The sequence below is a fragment of the Schistocerca cancellata genome, chromosome 1 (assembly GCF_023864275.1).
Source record: "Schistocerca cancellata isolate TAMUIC-IGC-003103 chromosome 1, iqSchCanc2.1, whole genome shotgun sequence".
NCBI lineage: Eukaryota > Metazoa > Arthropoda > Insecta > Orthoptera > Acrididae > Schistocerca > Schistocerca cancellata.
Genome location: NC_064626.1, coordinates 572,116,646 through 572,134,531, shown reverse-complemented (window position 1 = coordinate 572,134,531; position 17,886 = coordinate 572,116,646). Strand labels below are relative to the sequence as shown.

Genomic DNA, 17,886 nt, shown 5'->3' with positions numbered 1-17,886 from the left:
TTCCCAGAGGTGCTGAAGTATGCAGAAGTAAAACCGTTGCTCAAAAAAGGGGCAGGAGAGGATATGGGGAATTGTCGTCCTATCTCCCTCCTTCCAGTCCTATCAAAAATCTTTGAAAATGCTGCTGCTATGCAGATTCGAAATTTTATGGAGAAATATGAAATTATCACGGAAAACCAATTTGGTTTCCAGCGAGGCAAAGGTACTACTGATGCAATTAACAAGTTTATCGACAAGATCAGCACATCATTAGACAACCATAATAAAGTTGCAGGAATATTTTGTGATCTCACAAAAGCCTTTGACTCTGTAAATCATGCACTGCTCATCTATAAGCTTGACAAGTATGGGATCAAGGGTAATGTTCTAAATTGGCTCACTTCATACTTATCAAATAGGAAACAAAGAATGATTGTCTCATCAAATACAGCAAATTTTTATTCAAAATGGAAAACAGTAGCCCAAGGTGTCCCTCAAGGCTCGATACTAGGACCTATTTTGTTTTTGTTCTATGTTCATATGATCTCAGTTTGTTTTCACTCTGCTTCTTAATTGCCCATGTTTCTGAGCCATAAGCAAGTACTGGGTGTATCAGCATTTTGTTAAGTCGGCACTTAGTGCCTCGTCATATAAGCTTGGATTTAAAATGTCGCAAAATTCCAAAGTAGCATCAGTTAGAAGCACTTATGTGAGCCATAATTTCAGTTTAGGTGGTGCCATTTGCTTCTATCTTTGAGCCCAGATAGGTGAAACATTCCAGTCACTCAAATGTCATTCCATCAAGGGTTATTGTGGGCTGTAAGAGTTGGTTAGTGCCATTATACATATAATTCCCAGGCTCGTCTTCTCTGAACTCAGTTTTAGATCTGAAAATGCACTTTGTAGATCTCTAAGTGTTCTGCTCATTAAATCAAGTCATCTGCCTATCTCCGCAATTGTACAGATAGTTCCTCTTATCTGAATACCCAATTTGTGTACCACTTTTACAAGTTCCAAGTTGAAAAGTAGGCAAGAAAGCCCATCTCCTTGCCTTAGCCCAGTTCGAGTGGGAAACTGAGGTGACAGCATTGACTGCACTCGCACGGTACACTGGGGATACTTTAGGGTGACCTCTATTAAATGCACCAATTTTCCAGGCACTCGAAATTCCAGGAATTCCCTCATAAAGTTTGGCCCAGTTTATTGAGTCATATGCAGATTTAAAGTCAGTGAAAAGATGGTGCACACCAGCATTGAATGCATTGGTCTGTTTCCTTTCTTTGCTGTCACTTAGTTTTATCATCAAATCTAATTATTCTGATAGGTTCCGTGAAATATTCTCTTCCCTTAATACTCTCGTAAACAGGTTGACCCATTATGTTTGACCAGACATCATGTACGCTGACAAAGTTGTCCTTATTTTCACACATCAGTATCAGTATTCCTATAAAGGCATGCAATTCTTTCTCATTTGTAGTTGCTTGGTTGGTTGATTTGGAGGAGGAGACTAAGCAAGGTCATTAGTCCAGTGGATTAGCGAAGGATGGGGAAGGAAGTTGGCCATGCCCTTTCAAAAGAATCATCCTAGCATTTAGCTGAAGCAATTTAGGGAAATCACAGAAAACCTACATCAGGGTGGCCAGATACATGTTCTCACTTGTAGAAGTAATGGTGAGTTTAACTGCTTCTTCAGTTGAATGTTTTCCTGAAACATCCATGATATCAGGTGTAAAAAGTAACATCAAGACTTCTTCAGGAGAATGGCAAATACAGGCTGGAATTATCCCTGCCTGTTACCTTACTATATTTGCAAGATACCTCTTAGGTATTCTGAGCTGTGTGGTCACAAACCTTCTTTTAGATGCGGTCAAAGCCACATCCTGATGGTCACAATATGAAGCTACATTACCTTCATTGCCTGCTCTGTCTGTAATGTATACATCACTTTCTGAATCTTAATCATACTCCATAATGCCATCTTCATTTTCACTCCTTATGATTCACACACTGTATTATTTAAGACATTTCTGAGTCCTGATGTGAACAGCAAGGAACTGCACTAGCTGACTGGAAATATACAAGATAAATAACAGCTGAATGTCATCAACAATCTCTTCCTCAGTAAACAGACTGACTGTTGAGAATATCAAGAATACTAACCAACAAAACATAGACTTGCATTGTTGTGGAGATAGGAAGTAAAAAAGTTACACAGAAAAATATTGTATAGCAAAGAAATTAAAGAGTTCAGTTGAACCCATATTAAAAGTTCCAATTTTTTTCTTTCAAAGGAGGATTTTTTTATAAAATTTATTGATGCTAAAGTTTCATACAGTATTCAGTAAGCAATGTCTCACAGGGAAAATGTATGACATTTACTTGGACAGAAGCTAAACAACAGAAAAAGCTCTGAGTTCAGTGAACCCCCTCTTAGGTGTCCTAGGGCTAAGATTAAGTGTCTCTGGCTTTTCAATAACACTAGAGCTAAAGCACAACATGAGACATCCTGGACTACTGTCTGAGCAATTGGTGTCACAGTAGGTTCTTTATTCTGAGCAGCCACAAGTGCCTCATTCATAACAGAGGTTGGTAATGGTTCAGTCTCAGAAATGGTTTTGGTGTCAGGGTCAAAATGAAAATCAGCTACTGCATCAATTGTTGGCAATGTACTAGTTTCAGAGACGGCACTCTTATAACTAGAAATGGATGGCAAGAGCTGATCCAGGTTCCATATGAATGTTTCCAGTAAGATATTTTACAGTGTAAATAACATTTTTCTCTTTCCTAAGCTACCCTTTCTCCATGCATCAGGTTCCATATGAATATTTCCATTAAGATATTTTACAGTGTAAATAACATTTTTCTCTTTCCAAAGCTACCCTTTCTCCATGCATCAGTTTTAATTCCATTTTTCATGTGTACAAAATCTCTCACATTGAATGTATGACTCATATCTATTACTGTATTAACTTGGGTCTGATCTTTGGTTGGATGCCAAATGATTTGGTTAAAATTGAGTCCTTAGCTCCCTCCCAGACATAAGTATGGCTGGGCTTTGGTCTGTGAATGCATATTCTGCATTCCAATATACAGGTAACAATGTATACAATTTATCATGATTGTATGTTTCATCAAATGTACTGGCTTTCTGTGCATCCTTAAAAATTTTGATGTCTCACTCAGCTTGGTCATTTGAACTGGGATGGTAAGATGCAATGCTTAAATACCTAATTCTGTTTTTTACACAAAATGATGAAAAGTCCTTACTGTTTAAGTGGGCCCATTGTCTGACACAGTCACTTTAGGCAGGCCACACTGAGTGAATGAAAGGATTAATGCAGCCACTAGAGCCGATGTGTTGGAAGAGGGAATCTTGATTACTTTTGACCAATTGCTGTGGACATCCACTACTATTAGATACATGGTCTTACAAAATTCTGTGAAACCAATATGAAGCCTCTCCTGTGGTTCTGTAGGCCATTCACACGAATGGTAAGTGGCCTTGGCTGGAGCACTACCAACTCTAGAACATCCACTGCAAACAGCTGTGACTTTTTCTATTTCTTTATTTAGTCAAAGCCATCATACATAGGTTTGACTACACACTTCATTTTTGTGATTCTCAAATGGCCCAAGTGTATTTCTGTTAAAGTCTTAGACTACAAGGGATTACAACTCTCTCCCCTTTAACAATATTATGAGGCTTCTTCAAGCAGAGAGCATCAAGTGAACTTACAGTCAGGAAAAGCACACTGTTGTTGTGGAAAACAAGAACTCATGAAGCCACAATGCTCACTGAAAGGTTCAACCTGTAAAATTTGTGGAATGCAAGGGCGTGTTCCAAAAATCTACCACAGAAAAGGCAAGCAGTCTACAGTCAACAACTTGGGGCCCAAAGGAAACCAGTGGGGGAAGAAACAGAGTACTCATTGCAATGCTTTGAAATCTTTTTAAGAATGTCTGGCATCTTAGGTGGCCATTGATTATTTTTCAAAAAGAGTTCACCACAACATATAGTATTTTATCTTTGACTGCCTCTTCAAAAATTTCTTTATCAGGGACACTATCAAGCATGAGGAAATTTACACATACAGCACACTCATCAGATTCAATCTGCCCAAGTAATGCCAATTTTAATAAACAGTCAGCATTACAGTTATCTTTAGTTTTATGATATTTAATGTCATGATCAAACTGAGATAAAAATTCATCCCGTCTTTGTCATCTTCTACCGCAAATGGAAGACAGTGCAGCTTTGGGACTGAAATATAGATGAGTGGTTTATGATCTGTTATCACCGTAAAGTGACTCCCTCTTAGGTACAGATCACACTTTTTTTACACTCTGGTTTCCTTATCCAAGATACAATAATTGTATTCTGCTAAGCTCCATGTGGAACTAGCAAACATCAGAGGTCTGTCAGTACCATCAGGAAATACATGACAAACACATGCACCCTTGCCCAGCAGCATCACAAGCTAAAAATAGTGGAAGTGTTGGGTAATGACACAAAATTTTGTGTGACAGCAACATACATTTAGCATCTTTGAGAGCTTTGTCACATTTTAGATTCCATTCAAACTTTGGTTTTTCACGTATGGATACAGAGGACTTAAAATTGTTAACAAGTGTGGCAAAAATTTTCAATGATAGTTCATCATACCACAAAACGATAAGATCTGAGTTCCAATTGTTAGCTTTGGGGCTTTCTGCACAACTTTCACTTTTCTGTTAGTAGTGTTCAGTCCACTTTTATCAGTCATGCCTTGTTTAGCACAACTTAATGGAACTGATGTTTTGCTGGGGAGAAAACTGTGATGATAGTATCATCAGTATAGGAGTGTGTTTTCTAAAGACCAAGATGAATATTATCAATTTTTACTTGCCATATAGCTTGGGCAGACACCATTCCAAAACCTTGTAATAAACTTATATAGGCCCCAAGAAGTAACTAGGGTCTGCAGATCTTGAGATGACTCACTCATTCCTAACATGAATAGATACTATTTATGTCAGTTTTGGTGAATTTCTCTCCTCCTCCTAGCTTATCAAAAATCTTATCTATCTTTGGTAAGGAATATTGAGGAATGACAAGGTTATGGTTAACAGTAACCCTAAAAGCCCCAGAAGTCTTACATTAGGTGTTTGTCCTTTAGCCTGCTGTAGGACAGGCACCATGGGTGTAGTCAGACTGCCTTTGGTTAACTTCTCATCTAGCAACTTTACAAAGGTTTTTTTTCCAACCATATTCTGTATTTTATTGTCTACAAAAAGTTGGTGATCTAGGGGAATTGACTTGGCATGAAGGGCAATGAGTTGAGTTCCTACTTTCAGCACTAGGATATCTTTGGCACAGTCTGAGATCCCTGTCTTTTTTGTGAAAACCTCCAAAGTTCTTTCATTGGATCTATTTCTGTGTGTAAAACTTCTTATTTTTCACTTGATGTATTTTGACAATACTGTCCCACTTAAGTGGGATGGATGTAAGTCATATTTAAATTGATGGTGGATGAGGGGGGGAGGGGGATGAGAAGAAAGGGAAAGGAAGGGATTACTGATGTCAGCTGCATCAGGACATTATACTGAATCAGCAGTGATGAATGAAAATGTGTACCTGACTGGGATTACAATCCCAGTCCAGGATGACTTTTAATTGTCCACCGGTTCCACTTAATGTCCTGATTCAGCTGACAACAGTAATCCCTCACCTTTCCTTTCCTCCACCCACCCCCTCCTCCCCCTCACCTTCAATTTACATATAATGTAATGCAGCTGTAGATTCCGCATGGTGTCTGTTCTTTTGGAGCTAGAAAATGAATAGCTTACTTTGTCAACTTCAGTGGCAACATAAACCAAATATACATAGCCCTTCACATGTGTGTTATCATAGTGAATAATTTTTGTGTTGACTTTGCACAACTTTTCTTTAGGGAAATATTTGCACCATTCCTTATATTTCATACAATCATACAGGTGACATCTGCACCTTATCCAACACAAAAGGAATTTTCTTTCCATCTGCAATTAGCTCCCCAATGCAGGCATCATTATCCACTTTTATACATTAGAACTTCATCTATCACAGTGGAACACATATCGACTCCTTGTACATATGATGTTCTCTTCATTTAGATCACGTTTTGGTTCACACTTATTTTGATCTACAGCTATCCAGCCTTGACATTTTTAGCACTACTTGATGATTTTCCACCACACTATTTGAATATGATTCCTCTGAGTGAGTATCAGAATCCTTCAAAAGCAGCCTCTACACTTTCCTGGGTTTTGTCTCATTACCTGGATTATCGTCTTTTTCCTTCTCCCACTGGCTTCCTTTGGGCCCCAAGTTGTTGACTGTTGACTGCTTGCATTTTCTGCAATACACTTTTGGAACATGGCTTAGCATTACACAAATTTTACAAGTTGAACATTTCAGTGAGCATTGTGGCTTCATGAGTTCTTGTTTCCCACAACAACAGTGTGCTTTTCCAGACTGCAAGTTCACTTGATGCACTCTGCTTGAAGAAGCCTCATTATATCGATCAACATCAGTTTCAGCAGTTTCTGTAATCATTCAGTAATCAATCAGTCATGTCCTCTGGCTTCTTAACGTATGCTAGATCTGTGATGAGAGCTGCATACTCAAATCCAATGAGACTTAATAGGTAGTTAGTTTGAAGGTTGACTGGAATCTTGTGTAGTTACTTTATTTTGTGGACTCAGGCCTTGCAATGGCACCGACATTACCCACAGACATGTGAATCTACTTTGCTACTTCCTTCTCCTCATGTTCGCCATCAATGTCTGACATGCTGCAATCAGTGGTTAATTCAGATGTTTGTTATATTTCTCCACACATTCTATTTCAGTGAATAATGATAAACAAAGGCATGTACATTGATTTCTTCTTTAATTTCCCATTGCCAGTTTTTAGGTTGCCCAGTAATATACAGATATGAAAACTACACACTTTACTTTGCTATCCCCAAGCTTGTCACACACAAAAAGACTACAACATAGATAATAATAACATAGCAAAGAACCTAGGAAGGCAACTTAAACTAACGTAACATGAACAAATAACAACAAGTAAAATAGTTAAAGAATTTTGGGTACTATCCTCACATTCACTTTTATATTGTATATCCGTTCTACAGTACTGTATATTTTGTGTTTGTCTCATGAAGGTAATACAGCCTTTCAGTCCTGTCTCACAACTTACTAAAGATCACAAACAATTAACTTATGGAGGCATAAATTAACTATTCTTTACTATGGTATTGATATTGTTTGTATGCAGACATTTGTTGTAATATAGAGAGAATGCTTCTTTTATTAGCCCCCCTGCCCTCCCCGCCTGCTGCCTCCCCCAAGTGTCAGCAATACTTTGAATTAAAGCTGACTCAATCTCCAGCATGAATAACTGTTAGTGTCATTTAGTAGTAGAGGCTCCTGTGACCACAAAGTAGGCTGAATGTTTTTGGTATATTGGCAGAATTAACTACATGTTAGAGACAATGCACACTCTTCATCTCATTGCATGCCATCTTTATGGTGCCATGCAAGCTGGTTCTTTTGGCCATTAGGGGTTTTTGAGAGAGGTTCCACATACATATATGTTGAAAGCTTTCTCATTATGTGCAATCACGCTGAACTAATCATTTTATGACTAAAAGGCTTGATGGTGAACAAAAACTTGTTCTCATAATTGTGGGTTATGGAAGACATCTTTTCTAGAGTTAAATCACAAACTTACAAAAGAGTTATTAAAATAAAATTGAATATTAACTGTCTCACTGCAGCACTATGACAAAGATAGACTTTAAATTCAAAGGAGCAGAAATTTGATCTCTGTAATCTGATGCTTGTAAATTTGAATTACAAACTAGATAGCTCAAGATGATTTGTTAATATTGCTGATGTAGATGTAACAGATTATCACAGCAAAGTAAATCCCTTTGGCTTTAGTGAAACTCTGAAAACTTTACCAAAGTCTTAGAAGTTTCTGTAGAGGATGTAGAAAATGCTATTTTAACATCAAAAAACAAAAAATCTGCAAGTTGGGAAGAAATATCCACCAAAGTTTAAAAGTGGTACACAATAAAATTGCAAATCCATTAGCTCAAATAATAAACCAATGTTTTGAAGAGGGCTGTTTCCCAGAGGTACTGAAATATGTTGAAGTCAAACCACTGTTCAAAAAGGGATCAAGGGAGATCATTGAAAAATGCCATAGATGCAGTGAACAGTTTCATTGAGAAAATAAGTACACCATTAGCCAAGAGAAATAAGGTGGCATGAATTTTCTGCGGCCTCACAAAGGCATTTGATTCTGTAAACCATGCATTGCTTACTTGCAAGCTTGAAAAATATGGCATTAGCAGTAGTGCCCTAATTATCAAACAGGAGACAACGAAACTTCCTGGCAGATTAAAACTGTGTGCCCGACCGAGACTCGAACTCGGGACCTTTGCCTTTCGCGGGCAAGTGCTCTAACAAAGAAGTAAAGCTGTGAGTACCGGACGTGAGTCGTGCTTTGGTAGCTCAGTTGGTAGAGCACTTGCCCGTGAAAGGCAAAGGTCCCGAGTTCGAGTCTCGGTCGGGCACACAGTTCTAATCTGCCAGGATGTTTCATATCAGCGCACACTCCGCTGCAGAGTGAAAATCTCATTCAGGAGACAACGAGTTAGCATCTCTTTAAATGGCACATTTTTTTTTTTCTGACTGGAAAAAGATATATCAGGGTGTTCCACAAGGCTTCATATTAGGCTCAGTCCTATTTCTCTTCTATGTTAATAACTTACCATTAAATATCAGCTCTCCATCAGTTCTGTTCGCAGATGGTACTTATGTATTAGTTGAAGATCAGGGTTCAAAAAAAATTCCCAAATCTGTGATCAGTACCCACTGTACCTTAGAAACTTAGTTTCAGCTAAATGGGTTGATTCTAAACATATATAAGACACATATGATGCAATTCAAAACTAAACAGTCAAGATGTGAGCAGATTAAGATTGTTCACAACAACCAAGATGAAGAAGAAGTTAACTCAGTCAAATTCTTATGTTTAAATGTTTTAAAAATGTGAGCTGGCAAGCACACATTAAATACCCTGCAAACAAACAGCAACTTTGTATTCACAATGTAAATATCATCAACTGCAACTGACAGGGACACAAAAAAGCTGCTTTGAATCCATTATTGCACTGCAAATCATAAAGAACCATGTCATCCATTATTTATAAAACTTAAAATATTAACTCTGCCAACCCTGTACATATATGAGATTATTATATTTTTGTACATCAGACATGAATTATTTGAGGGAAACCATTTTGTCCATTCACATGATACTAGAAACAAAGAAAAATTTATGCTCCCCAGCCACTAACTCAGGCTGTATACTTAGGGACCTCAATACATGGAAATGAAAATTTGTAATAAATTAAGATGGAACAAGTTAATGTAGATGCATTTAGGTCCACTTAAAAGAAAGCTATACAAGGCACTGACCCTGAAATGTTATTACTCAGTGGATGAATTCATGCAGGATAACCTGGAAATCTGAACTGGACACAATGTGTTACATACTCCAAAAAATATCCTTATAGTGTTATCATTTATTTTAGTGCTATTATTTATTAGTGTAAAAATAATTGTGACTGCATTATAAATTGATGACATGTCTCCTGTATGGATTGCAAATGTACATCACGACATGAATGAAACACAATTCACAATTCACTGATTCAGAAGAAGACATTACAGTAAAACAAATAACAAGTATACACTATGTAACAGGTCTCAAGGAAGTTGCACCAATACAACTGCCAGTAGTCTCTTGGCTTGAAGTAGAAGCAATCTCTTTCATATCACATAGCCAGGGACATAATTAATGTTTTTAAAGTTGTTTCTTTTTCAGTTACTTAGAAAATATTTCCCATAGGAAAGACACACAACCATATGAATGTATTGACTTTCCTCTGAAGTTATACATAGAATTAGTACAAACAAAAAATTCATAGGCATCATCTTGTAGGTTTCTTTTGTCTGTATGGAATACTTCTTTTGAAATATTAAATACTGTTTTTAGCTTAATTTTTTGTGTAAGTGATGCTTTTTTTAAGACAATTCAGTTGCTTTATTTGCCATTGACCACTTTTACATTGACAACATGATATAATTACAGCAATCAATTACTATTTTAATTAATGTTCACATTATATGTACAAATTATTTATCCTACATTAACCATTTGTACATAATTTGATTCATAATCTTAAAACTCAGTTTCTACTCTATAGGTTTCGAAGCACTCTCTTAAACTGTAGACTGGATTGTCTATTAACCAATTATACAACTTATGTTTAACATTATTGAGAGGTGTATTAAGTGCAGAATGTGGCAATTTATTACAAAATTTCATGCAGTACACTTTGTGACACTTGCCTGTTTTTCTCAGCCTATACCTAAGTATGTCAATACTATTTTTGTCTTTTGTGTCATTACATTGTATATTCTCTCTAGTGCTAAACCCCATTATGTTGTTTTTAGCATATAGATATGAAGATTTGTCACTGTCAATATTTTGCTCTTAGTGTATAAAGGATGGCAGTGTTCACTTGGACCAACCTTACACAGTATTCATAGCACCTTTTCCTGAATAAGTAACGTTATACTGACACGACCCAATTAACCCAATAACAACAACCCATAAGATATGTGAGACTGAAAAACTCCAATGTAAGCTGTCCTAAGATATTTACTATGCACTAGATAGCAATTTCCCATGTGAAATAAGACACCCAAGATATCTTTTTTGTAGACATAGTTAATGTGGGTTGCCAGTTCAGTTTGGAATCAATATGTATTTCAAACAGTTTTAATGGTTTTGATTCTATGTCTTTAGTTAATCCTAGCTGTAGATTCTGAGTTTTCTCTGGATTATGCAATAGTTTCTTAGATGACAACCAATTTAGTGTTTAGGACAGGGCATCATCTGATCTCTGGTGTGACCCTGACATAACTCAATCAATAGTGATTAAATTTGTATTGTCCGCATAGCAGATAACCGAATGAAGCTCAACCTAATGTGGCAAACCATTAATTGTAACAATGAAGGAGAGCGGCTCAGGAACAGAACCATGAGGCACGCCAGATGTGACTTTCTTAAAGGACGAATGCCTATTTTTAATTGACACAAACTGTCTTCTATTATTTAGATAAGATTTAATGATTCCTTATGCTGTGTTATTTATACTGTAATATTATAGTTTGGCTAGTAAGATGTCAAAGATGGTACTGAAAGATACATTACTCAAATTGAAGAGCTCAAGAGCGACTGTGCTCTTATTTTCAGATGCAGTTAATGCCTAATTAATAATTTCAAGGACTGCAGAAGTGGTAATTTTTCCTTCTCGAAAATCATGCTGTCTATCAAAGAGGGTCATATTTTTCAAAGTAGTTAGTAAGATGTATGTGAAAAATTTGCTTCAGATATTTTTGAAAAGCTTATAACAATAGACACTGTACTGTAGTTCTTAGGGACATACATTCCCCCCTTTTTTATGCAGATATAACTTTTGAAATTTGAGTTACACACAGAAAATTCCAGATTCTAAACATTTATTTGTAATAAAAACAGTTTTCAAATAAGATGTATTGTCCTCTTTATTGTGTAGTTAGGTAGCCAGTAGCAGACTATACTTCCCATGTTTGAAAATCCTGAAATAGCCTTTACTATATCTGTGGGTATTTCGAAAAAAATGCTTCTTTACAGATAAAGAGCTTCATCACACTGTATGATATCATTTCAAATAACCAATCAGCCTACCAACTAGGTAAAAACACAACAGATATTACAAATGAGCCTACTGAAAAAAATTACTTCATCATTAAACAAGAAAGTTAAAGTTGCAGGAATATACTGTTATCTTACAAAAGTAGTTGGCTCTGTAAACCATCTCCTGCTGCTTTTCAAACTCAACAGGTATGGAATAAGGGATATTGCTTTGAAATGGTTTAGATCAGATCGCATAGCTAGGATGCAAAGAGTAATAATCATATCAAGTGGAGCAGATTATTTCTCAGAGCAGAAAACTGTTTTTACAGGGGATTCCTCGAGGCTCAATCCCTGGATCAATTTTATCCCTGTTCTTTGTAAATGACTTGCCCCTCCATATAAATACTCACCTAACCTTGTTTGCAGATGATGCTTCTGTCCTAATTGAAAATGAAAATTCTGACAATATACCACAGAGTGTCATAAATATGTTAAGGAACTTGGAAACATGGTTCAGGCAAAATGCTTAAGGCTAAACATTTTTAAAAAACCATATGATGAGTTTTAAAACCATACATTAAAAAACAAAAGAAATCTGTATTACTCAGAATAATAAAAAAAAAAAAAAATGGGAGAACTTTACTCGGTCAGATTCCTAGGAACAAATTTAGACAGAAATTTGAGTTAGAATTCACATGTAGAATACCTACCAAATAAATAAAACAGTTTTGCAATTTACAATGGAAATTTTAGCCAGTGCCACTCATACTGAAACAAGAAAAATAACATACTATAGCTACTATGAATCGTTCATCAGATATGGCATATTTTTTAGGGAAACTCGGGAAATGTACGAATTTTTAAGTTGCAAAAAAAGAATCATTCATAACATGTACACCTGCACAGCCGAGGACACCACATTGACCATTATTTAAAGGTTGATATACATATTTAGGATGATTCTTTTACTACACAGCAGAGCTGACCTACTAAAAAAATCCATTTTTAACACTCATACAACACAAGACATAAAGAAACCTTTATGCTCACCTCACATTGCTTAAAATTATATGCTCAGATTCCTCAGCATACACAACAGCAATTCACAACAACATAAAAGGATATAATATAATGAATAAGAAGCTGAATATTTTAAAAAGCAAGTTACATGTTTTCTAATTGAAAGATGCTACTACTCATTGGAAGAATTCACGAAAGACAAAGTGATACTTTGACTGGAGCCCTAAAATGTAATTTGCTAGTTGTAGTGGATGCAAATTATGAAATACCATCAGAAATAATCTTGTATAAATTCCTCAATGAGTAATATTGTTAAGTCTGACAAATTTTAAATAAGTAAATTCTTCACCAAGTAATATTACAAGTGTGACTAAATTTCAGGTAAGTGAACTGTAACGTTGACATGTCTTCTACACATGAGACTTATGTTCTGAAATTTTGTACATTGTGAGATGAATAATCCCAATGGAATTTATGCCATGTAGGAAACTGATTAGCGAATAGATCAGATGCTGAAATATTTGACTAATTAATTTTTCATCTTAATTCATTTTCTGTGATAGTACAGAATGTATTGAGCTGTTCTGACTCAAACAGAAGGTCTTGGATTTCTGTAGAAGTGAATTTATTTATTTATTTTTTATGTCCATGTACCATTCTGTACAATGGTATTGGTCACATCATATTTACACGATGTTTGAAAAATAACAAGTTTCAAAATTACACAGCTACATGCGTACAGCTGTAAAATGGCTGATTTCTTCAAAAGTAGCCTCCAAAATACAAACATCTAAGAAAATTATATACATACATAATTACCAAAGATTAATCAATTTATGTTTTCTGAAAATTTTTACATATTTGCACAGTTACATATGAAACAGTACATTAATTTTTAGCTTCAAGGTATTTTCAGCACAGTAGGGTCAAGTTTTAATCAAGTGACATTTTAGTTTATTTTTGTAAACAGGTATGTTACCTGGCAAACTGTTGTGTAGATGGCATCCTGCTTTTGCATAGTCTTCGTCAGTTAATGTGAGCTGATTTCCTTTGATATCACAATTATTTTTATTTGTTGTGTTGTAGTTATGGATATCTCTATTTAGCATTGCAGATGGTTACTTTTTACACGAATAATTGTTTCATGTATGTATAGTGATGCTACTCATGATATGTTTAGTTCCCTGAATTTATTTCTGCAGAAATCTCTAGGATATAACTTTGTAGCTTTAGTACTCTTTGTATGTGCACATTTGTAGAATTTCTCCAGACCAGGATACCACATGAAATTTGTGAGTGAACCAACCTATTGTATGTTGTTAGCAGTGTTAGTGTGTCTGTTGTCCTTCACATTTTTTCATTAGAAATTTACTTGAATTCACTTTGCAACAGATATTAGTTATGTGCTTCTCCTGTGTCAAGTATCTATCCACTGCAATGCACAGTAATTTATAGGTTTCCATCTCTTTTAGAGCCTAGTCTCCAGGCCTGATAGTAATATTGTTCAGATATTTTGTTTCCATGAATTTTCATGCATGTGGTTTTGTTTACATTTATAAAAAGATTATTTCTTCTGAAATAATTGTATTCATTTTCCATATTTAGAGAAACTTGCTTCTGCCAAGTCTGTTTAAACACTGCTTATCACAAATCAAGTTTCATCTGCTTACATGACAGCGTTTCCACCTACTATTTTGGGTGGATCATTTACAAACTGTGCACTACAAATTCAGCTACTGCTGTGTTAGTGGATCTACCCTTCCTAAACTCATGCAGGGCAACGTTCAAAGTATTGTATTTTCTATAAAAATTTCTATTCTGTCTAATTACACTTTCTATTATACTATTCTTCTGTTATAATATCGCAGGCAGCCTTGCATTTATCCTGGGCTCTTTCTGTGTAATTTTCATAAGCAACTTGTCCAGCAAGTTGAAGTTTGGCTTAATAACTTTTTTTTAGGCAACAATACTGTTCTGTATTACAGTTGCAATTATTTTTATACATTTTTATTTTGTACAGTTAAAGTATCTTTTACCTCACACAAGCAAGATCATCATTGTGCCATTTAAGTGTTTTAATGTTTCTGCCTGGTTTAGTACTGTATCTTTTCAGTGGTGAACAAGAGTACCACAAGTCAATACATGTTTCAGATAAATTATGAAAGAAAGTTTCAGTAGTTTCTTTATCTACACTGTATTCATGAACAAAGTCTCAGTTTGTGTTTCCAAGGAAGCCCTGAACAGCTTAATACGTCCCTCTTTCTGATCTCTAACCCATGTCATGCATTATTTGCAGCCACATGATCATTATTTGACTGTGCGTAATGGTATGTAAAGAGTAGTGGATCATGTTTTGAGATACACCTACAAATTATAGTTGGTGTAATTTACAGACAGTTTACATGGTCTGCTCAACTTTGCTGTATATTCTTAGAAAATGGTTCAATTTTTGAAACCGGTTTTATAATGTTACCAAATAAAGTGGTCACTATCATTATACTTTAAATTGTAAGAGATAATATTACAAAAATAGTGTCAGTAAATTAAATACTTGAAATTCAGTACAGGAAAAGTGCTTGTTCTTCACAGTATTCTACTATTTTGTAGTGCTTAAGTGGCCAAACATGATCTGCATGTATCTCACTTCCAAAAAATATAATAACAGGAATAATTAAGTGAAGTGATGCATGCTGCTATTGAGTGATGAATAACAATTTCTTTTTTCATTTACAATTACTTCCTATTCCAGAGGTATTCAGGACAAACTAGAGGAAGATGAGTATTATGGATTTGTTCAACAACTGGCTGAAATTATCCAACCAGAGAAAGTAAATCAATTTCAACACAATATAAGTGAACTAGAACAAACATTACAAGAATACAGCCTTACTATGGAGACACTGATGTTGAAAGTATGCTGCTAATTATTCTCATGTTTGACATGTTTAATGGAATTATTCTAGCTATGCTAGTGTAAACTACAGTAAAATAACTTTTTTATGACTTCTTTTTATAATTTTACAGCTTACACAACCATGTTCATCTCTCATGGTGAAGTGCAAATGGAGAGGAGAAATAACTCCATGTAATCAATTATTCACAATGCAAAAGTCTGATTCTGGATTCTGCTGTTCTTTTAACTATTACCCTCCAGAAATGGATACTGATACGTAAGTCCACTGTCTGTGTTTTATGTGTTGTATGCATTGAGGTACAAGGTTACTGAAATCAAATTAACTTCAGTAATAAGAAAAATGATGCACCTGTAAAAAGAAAGGAAGAATCATTTGGTTTTGCTGTCTGGGACACACTGAAGGTTAGTTTCAGTTACCTAATCAGAAAGGGTTTCCTTCCTCTACACACAGTATCCCCCTTTCTTGCACTGTCTCTTATGTGTATCTTTTGGTGATAGGACACTGTAGTGGAGGTGTAGTGTGGTGTAAGGTTTGTGTTCTATGATGAAGACAGGAAGAAGAGAAAGAAACCTGGTGCTGACACATAACCTACTACTCATAAATAATACCAAGGTGGCTCCTGAATTTAATGACCCTGTCCAGTGGAAGGATTGTCAACAGTACCACAAGCTCTCACTCCAAGAAACATAGTGGAAAGGTTTTGATATTTTGAACTTTACACTGCCACCTCCTCCTCTTGCTGCCCAAATGCTGGTGATGAAAATTTCTTCCATCTTCAGGATTCAGACCAGCCATCTCTGAATTGAGCACCATTGTAGAGGCATGTGTGACTGCCCACAGCTACAGAAGCAGGTTAAGATTATCAGTATTGGTATTTAAGAAGCTTATGTGTTCTTTTTTATTGAAGTTAAGTTCAAATGGATACACAGATACAGAAACATTTATGTAGACTTTTGTCATATTGGGAAATAAATGTTAATTATCACCAAAAAATTGGACATTACCTGTCAGATGAGAGAATAGCCATGTAATGAGGTAAAATATATAACTGTCCAAATGTAAATGACAGAATCTAATTTTCTAGTGATAATTTTCTTCATGTTCATTTTAGTTTTTGTGTGCTTGCAACTTATAGCATAAAGTGTGCATCTTGTACCTGGTAATTTAACTGTAACAAAATTAAGTAAGGAAGAAGTCACTTATAAGGACTGTGTATGATATCAACTAAGTTGTTGTTCATAGAAGCTACGTTACTTGAAACAACAATATTTAACAAATGATAACAAAACTTGCTGGTAGTTACAAACTTTCACATGCAAACTTATAGGATCAAAATTATGCAGATGAGTATATGAGGTGAGGAATAAATGGTTGAAAATGAATATTTCAGGTAGTCTTGAATAAGAAAATGGTGATGTACATGTTAGTAAACTGCTTATGATTCATAAGGAACAATTTACTGGCACTTTAGCATTGGTGGTGCTACGTTAACAAACAGTTCAGCATCCTCTGTTATGTTTCATCAGTTAACCACTTTTTACAGTTTGTGACTGATTATGAAATGTGGAGAATTACTTGCTGGTGCATATTTATATGATGGTTACAGCATGATGTAGTGTCCATAAATATGAATGAAAGGACAGAGAAAAATTTCACATAGGAATCACCCAAATTCAAAGAAATGTTTTATCACAGACAGAAACAATAAATAGGTGATTCACACCTCAGAGACAAAGAATTGTTCACATAGTAGAATTTCAGGCGATCTTATTGGATTGTGTGGAAGAAAATCCATCATTAAGCACTTGTCAAGTTACATGTAAAATCCACACTACTGAGAATTCAGTGTGGAAGGTATTGGTAGAGCAGCAATTGCCCACCTGCTACAAACAGTTTTTGCAAGCAATGGGGCATTATGATTTGAACCGGAGTCTAATTCTGTCAATGGATTATCCAGTGCAGTATCTTGGTGCCAAGCTTTCAGATACCACACTTATCTAAGACCACTACTAATGATTCTCAATAAACATATGAATTGCAATTGTGTAAGATTAACTAATAGGACATTATTTACTGCCACCCTGTTTTAATGGTGCATTTTGCCTGTTTTTTAACAATTATGGAAAGGACACATTGCTACTCACTGTAAAGATGACACATTGTGTTGCAGACAGATACAACAAAAGGACT

The 17,886-nt window shown here is 35.5% G+C and overlaps 1 protein-coding gene across 1 annotated transcript in view; it reads left to right on the top strand.

Moving 5' to 3' along the window:
• Positions 1-17,886, top strand: part of LOC126191431 (sodium channel protein Nach-like) — a 119,323-nt gene that overhangs the window by 22,675 nt on the left and 78,762 nt on the right. Inside the window, exons 3-5 of the mRNA XM_049932340.1 lie at positions 1,805-1,821; positions 15,551-15,693; positions 15,806-15,951. Coding sequence (XP_049788297.1) covers positions 1,805-1,821; positions 15,551-15,693; positions 15,806-15,951 — 306 coding nt within the window. The remainder of the gene's footprint in view (positions 1-1,804; positions 1,822-15,550; positions 15,694-15,805; positions 15,952-17,886) is intronic.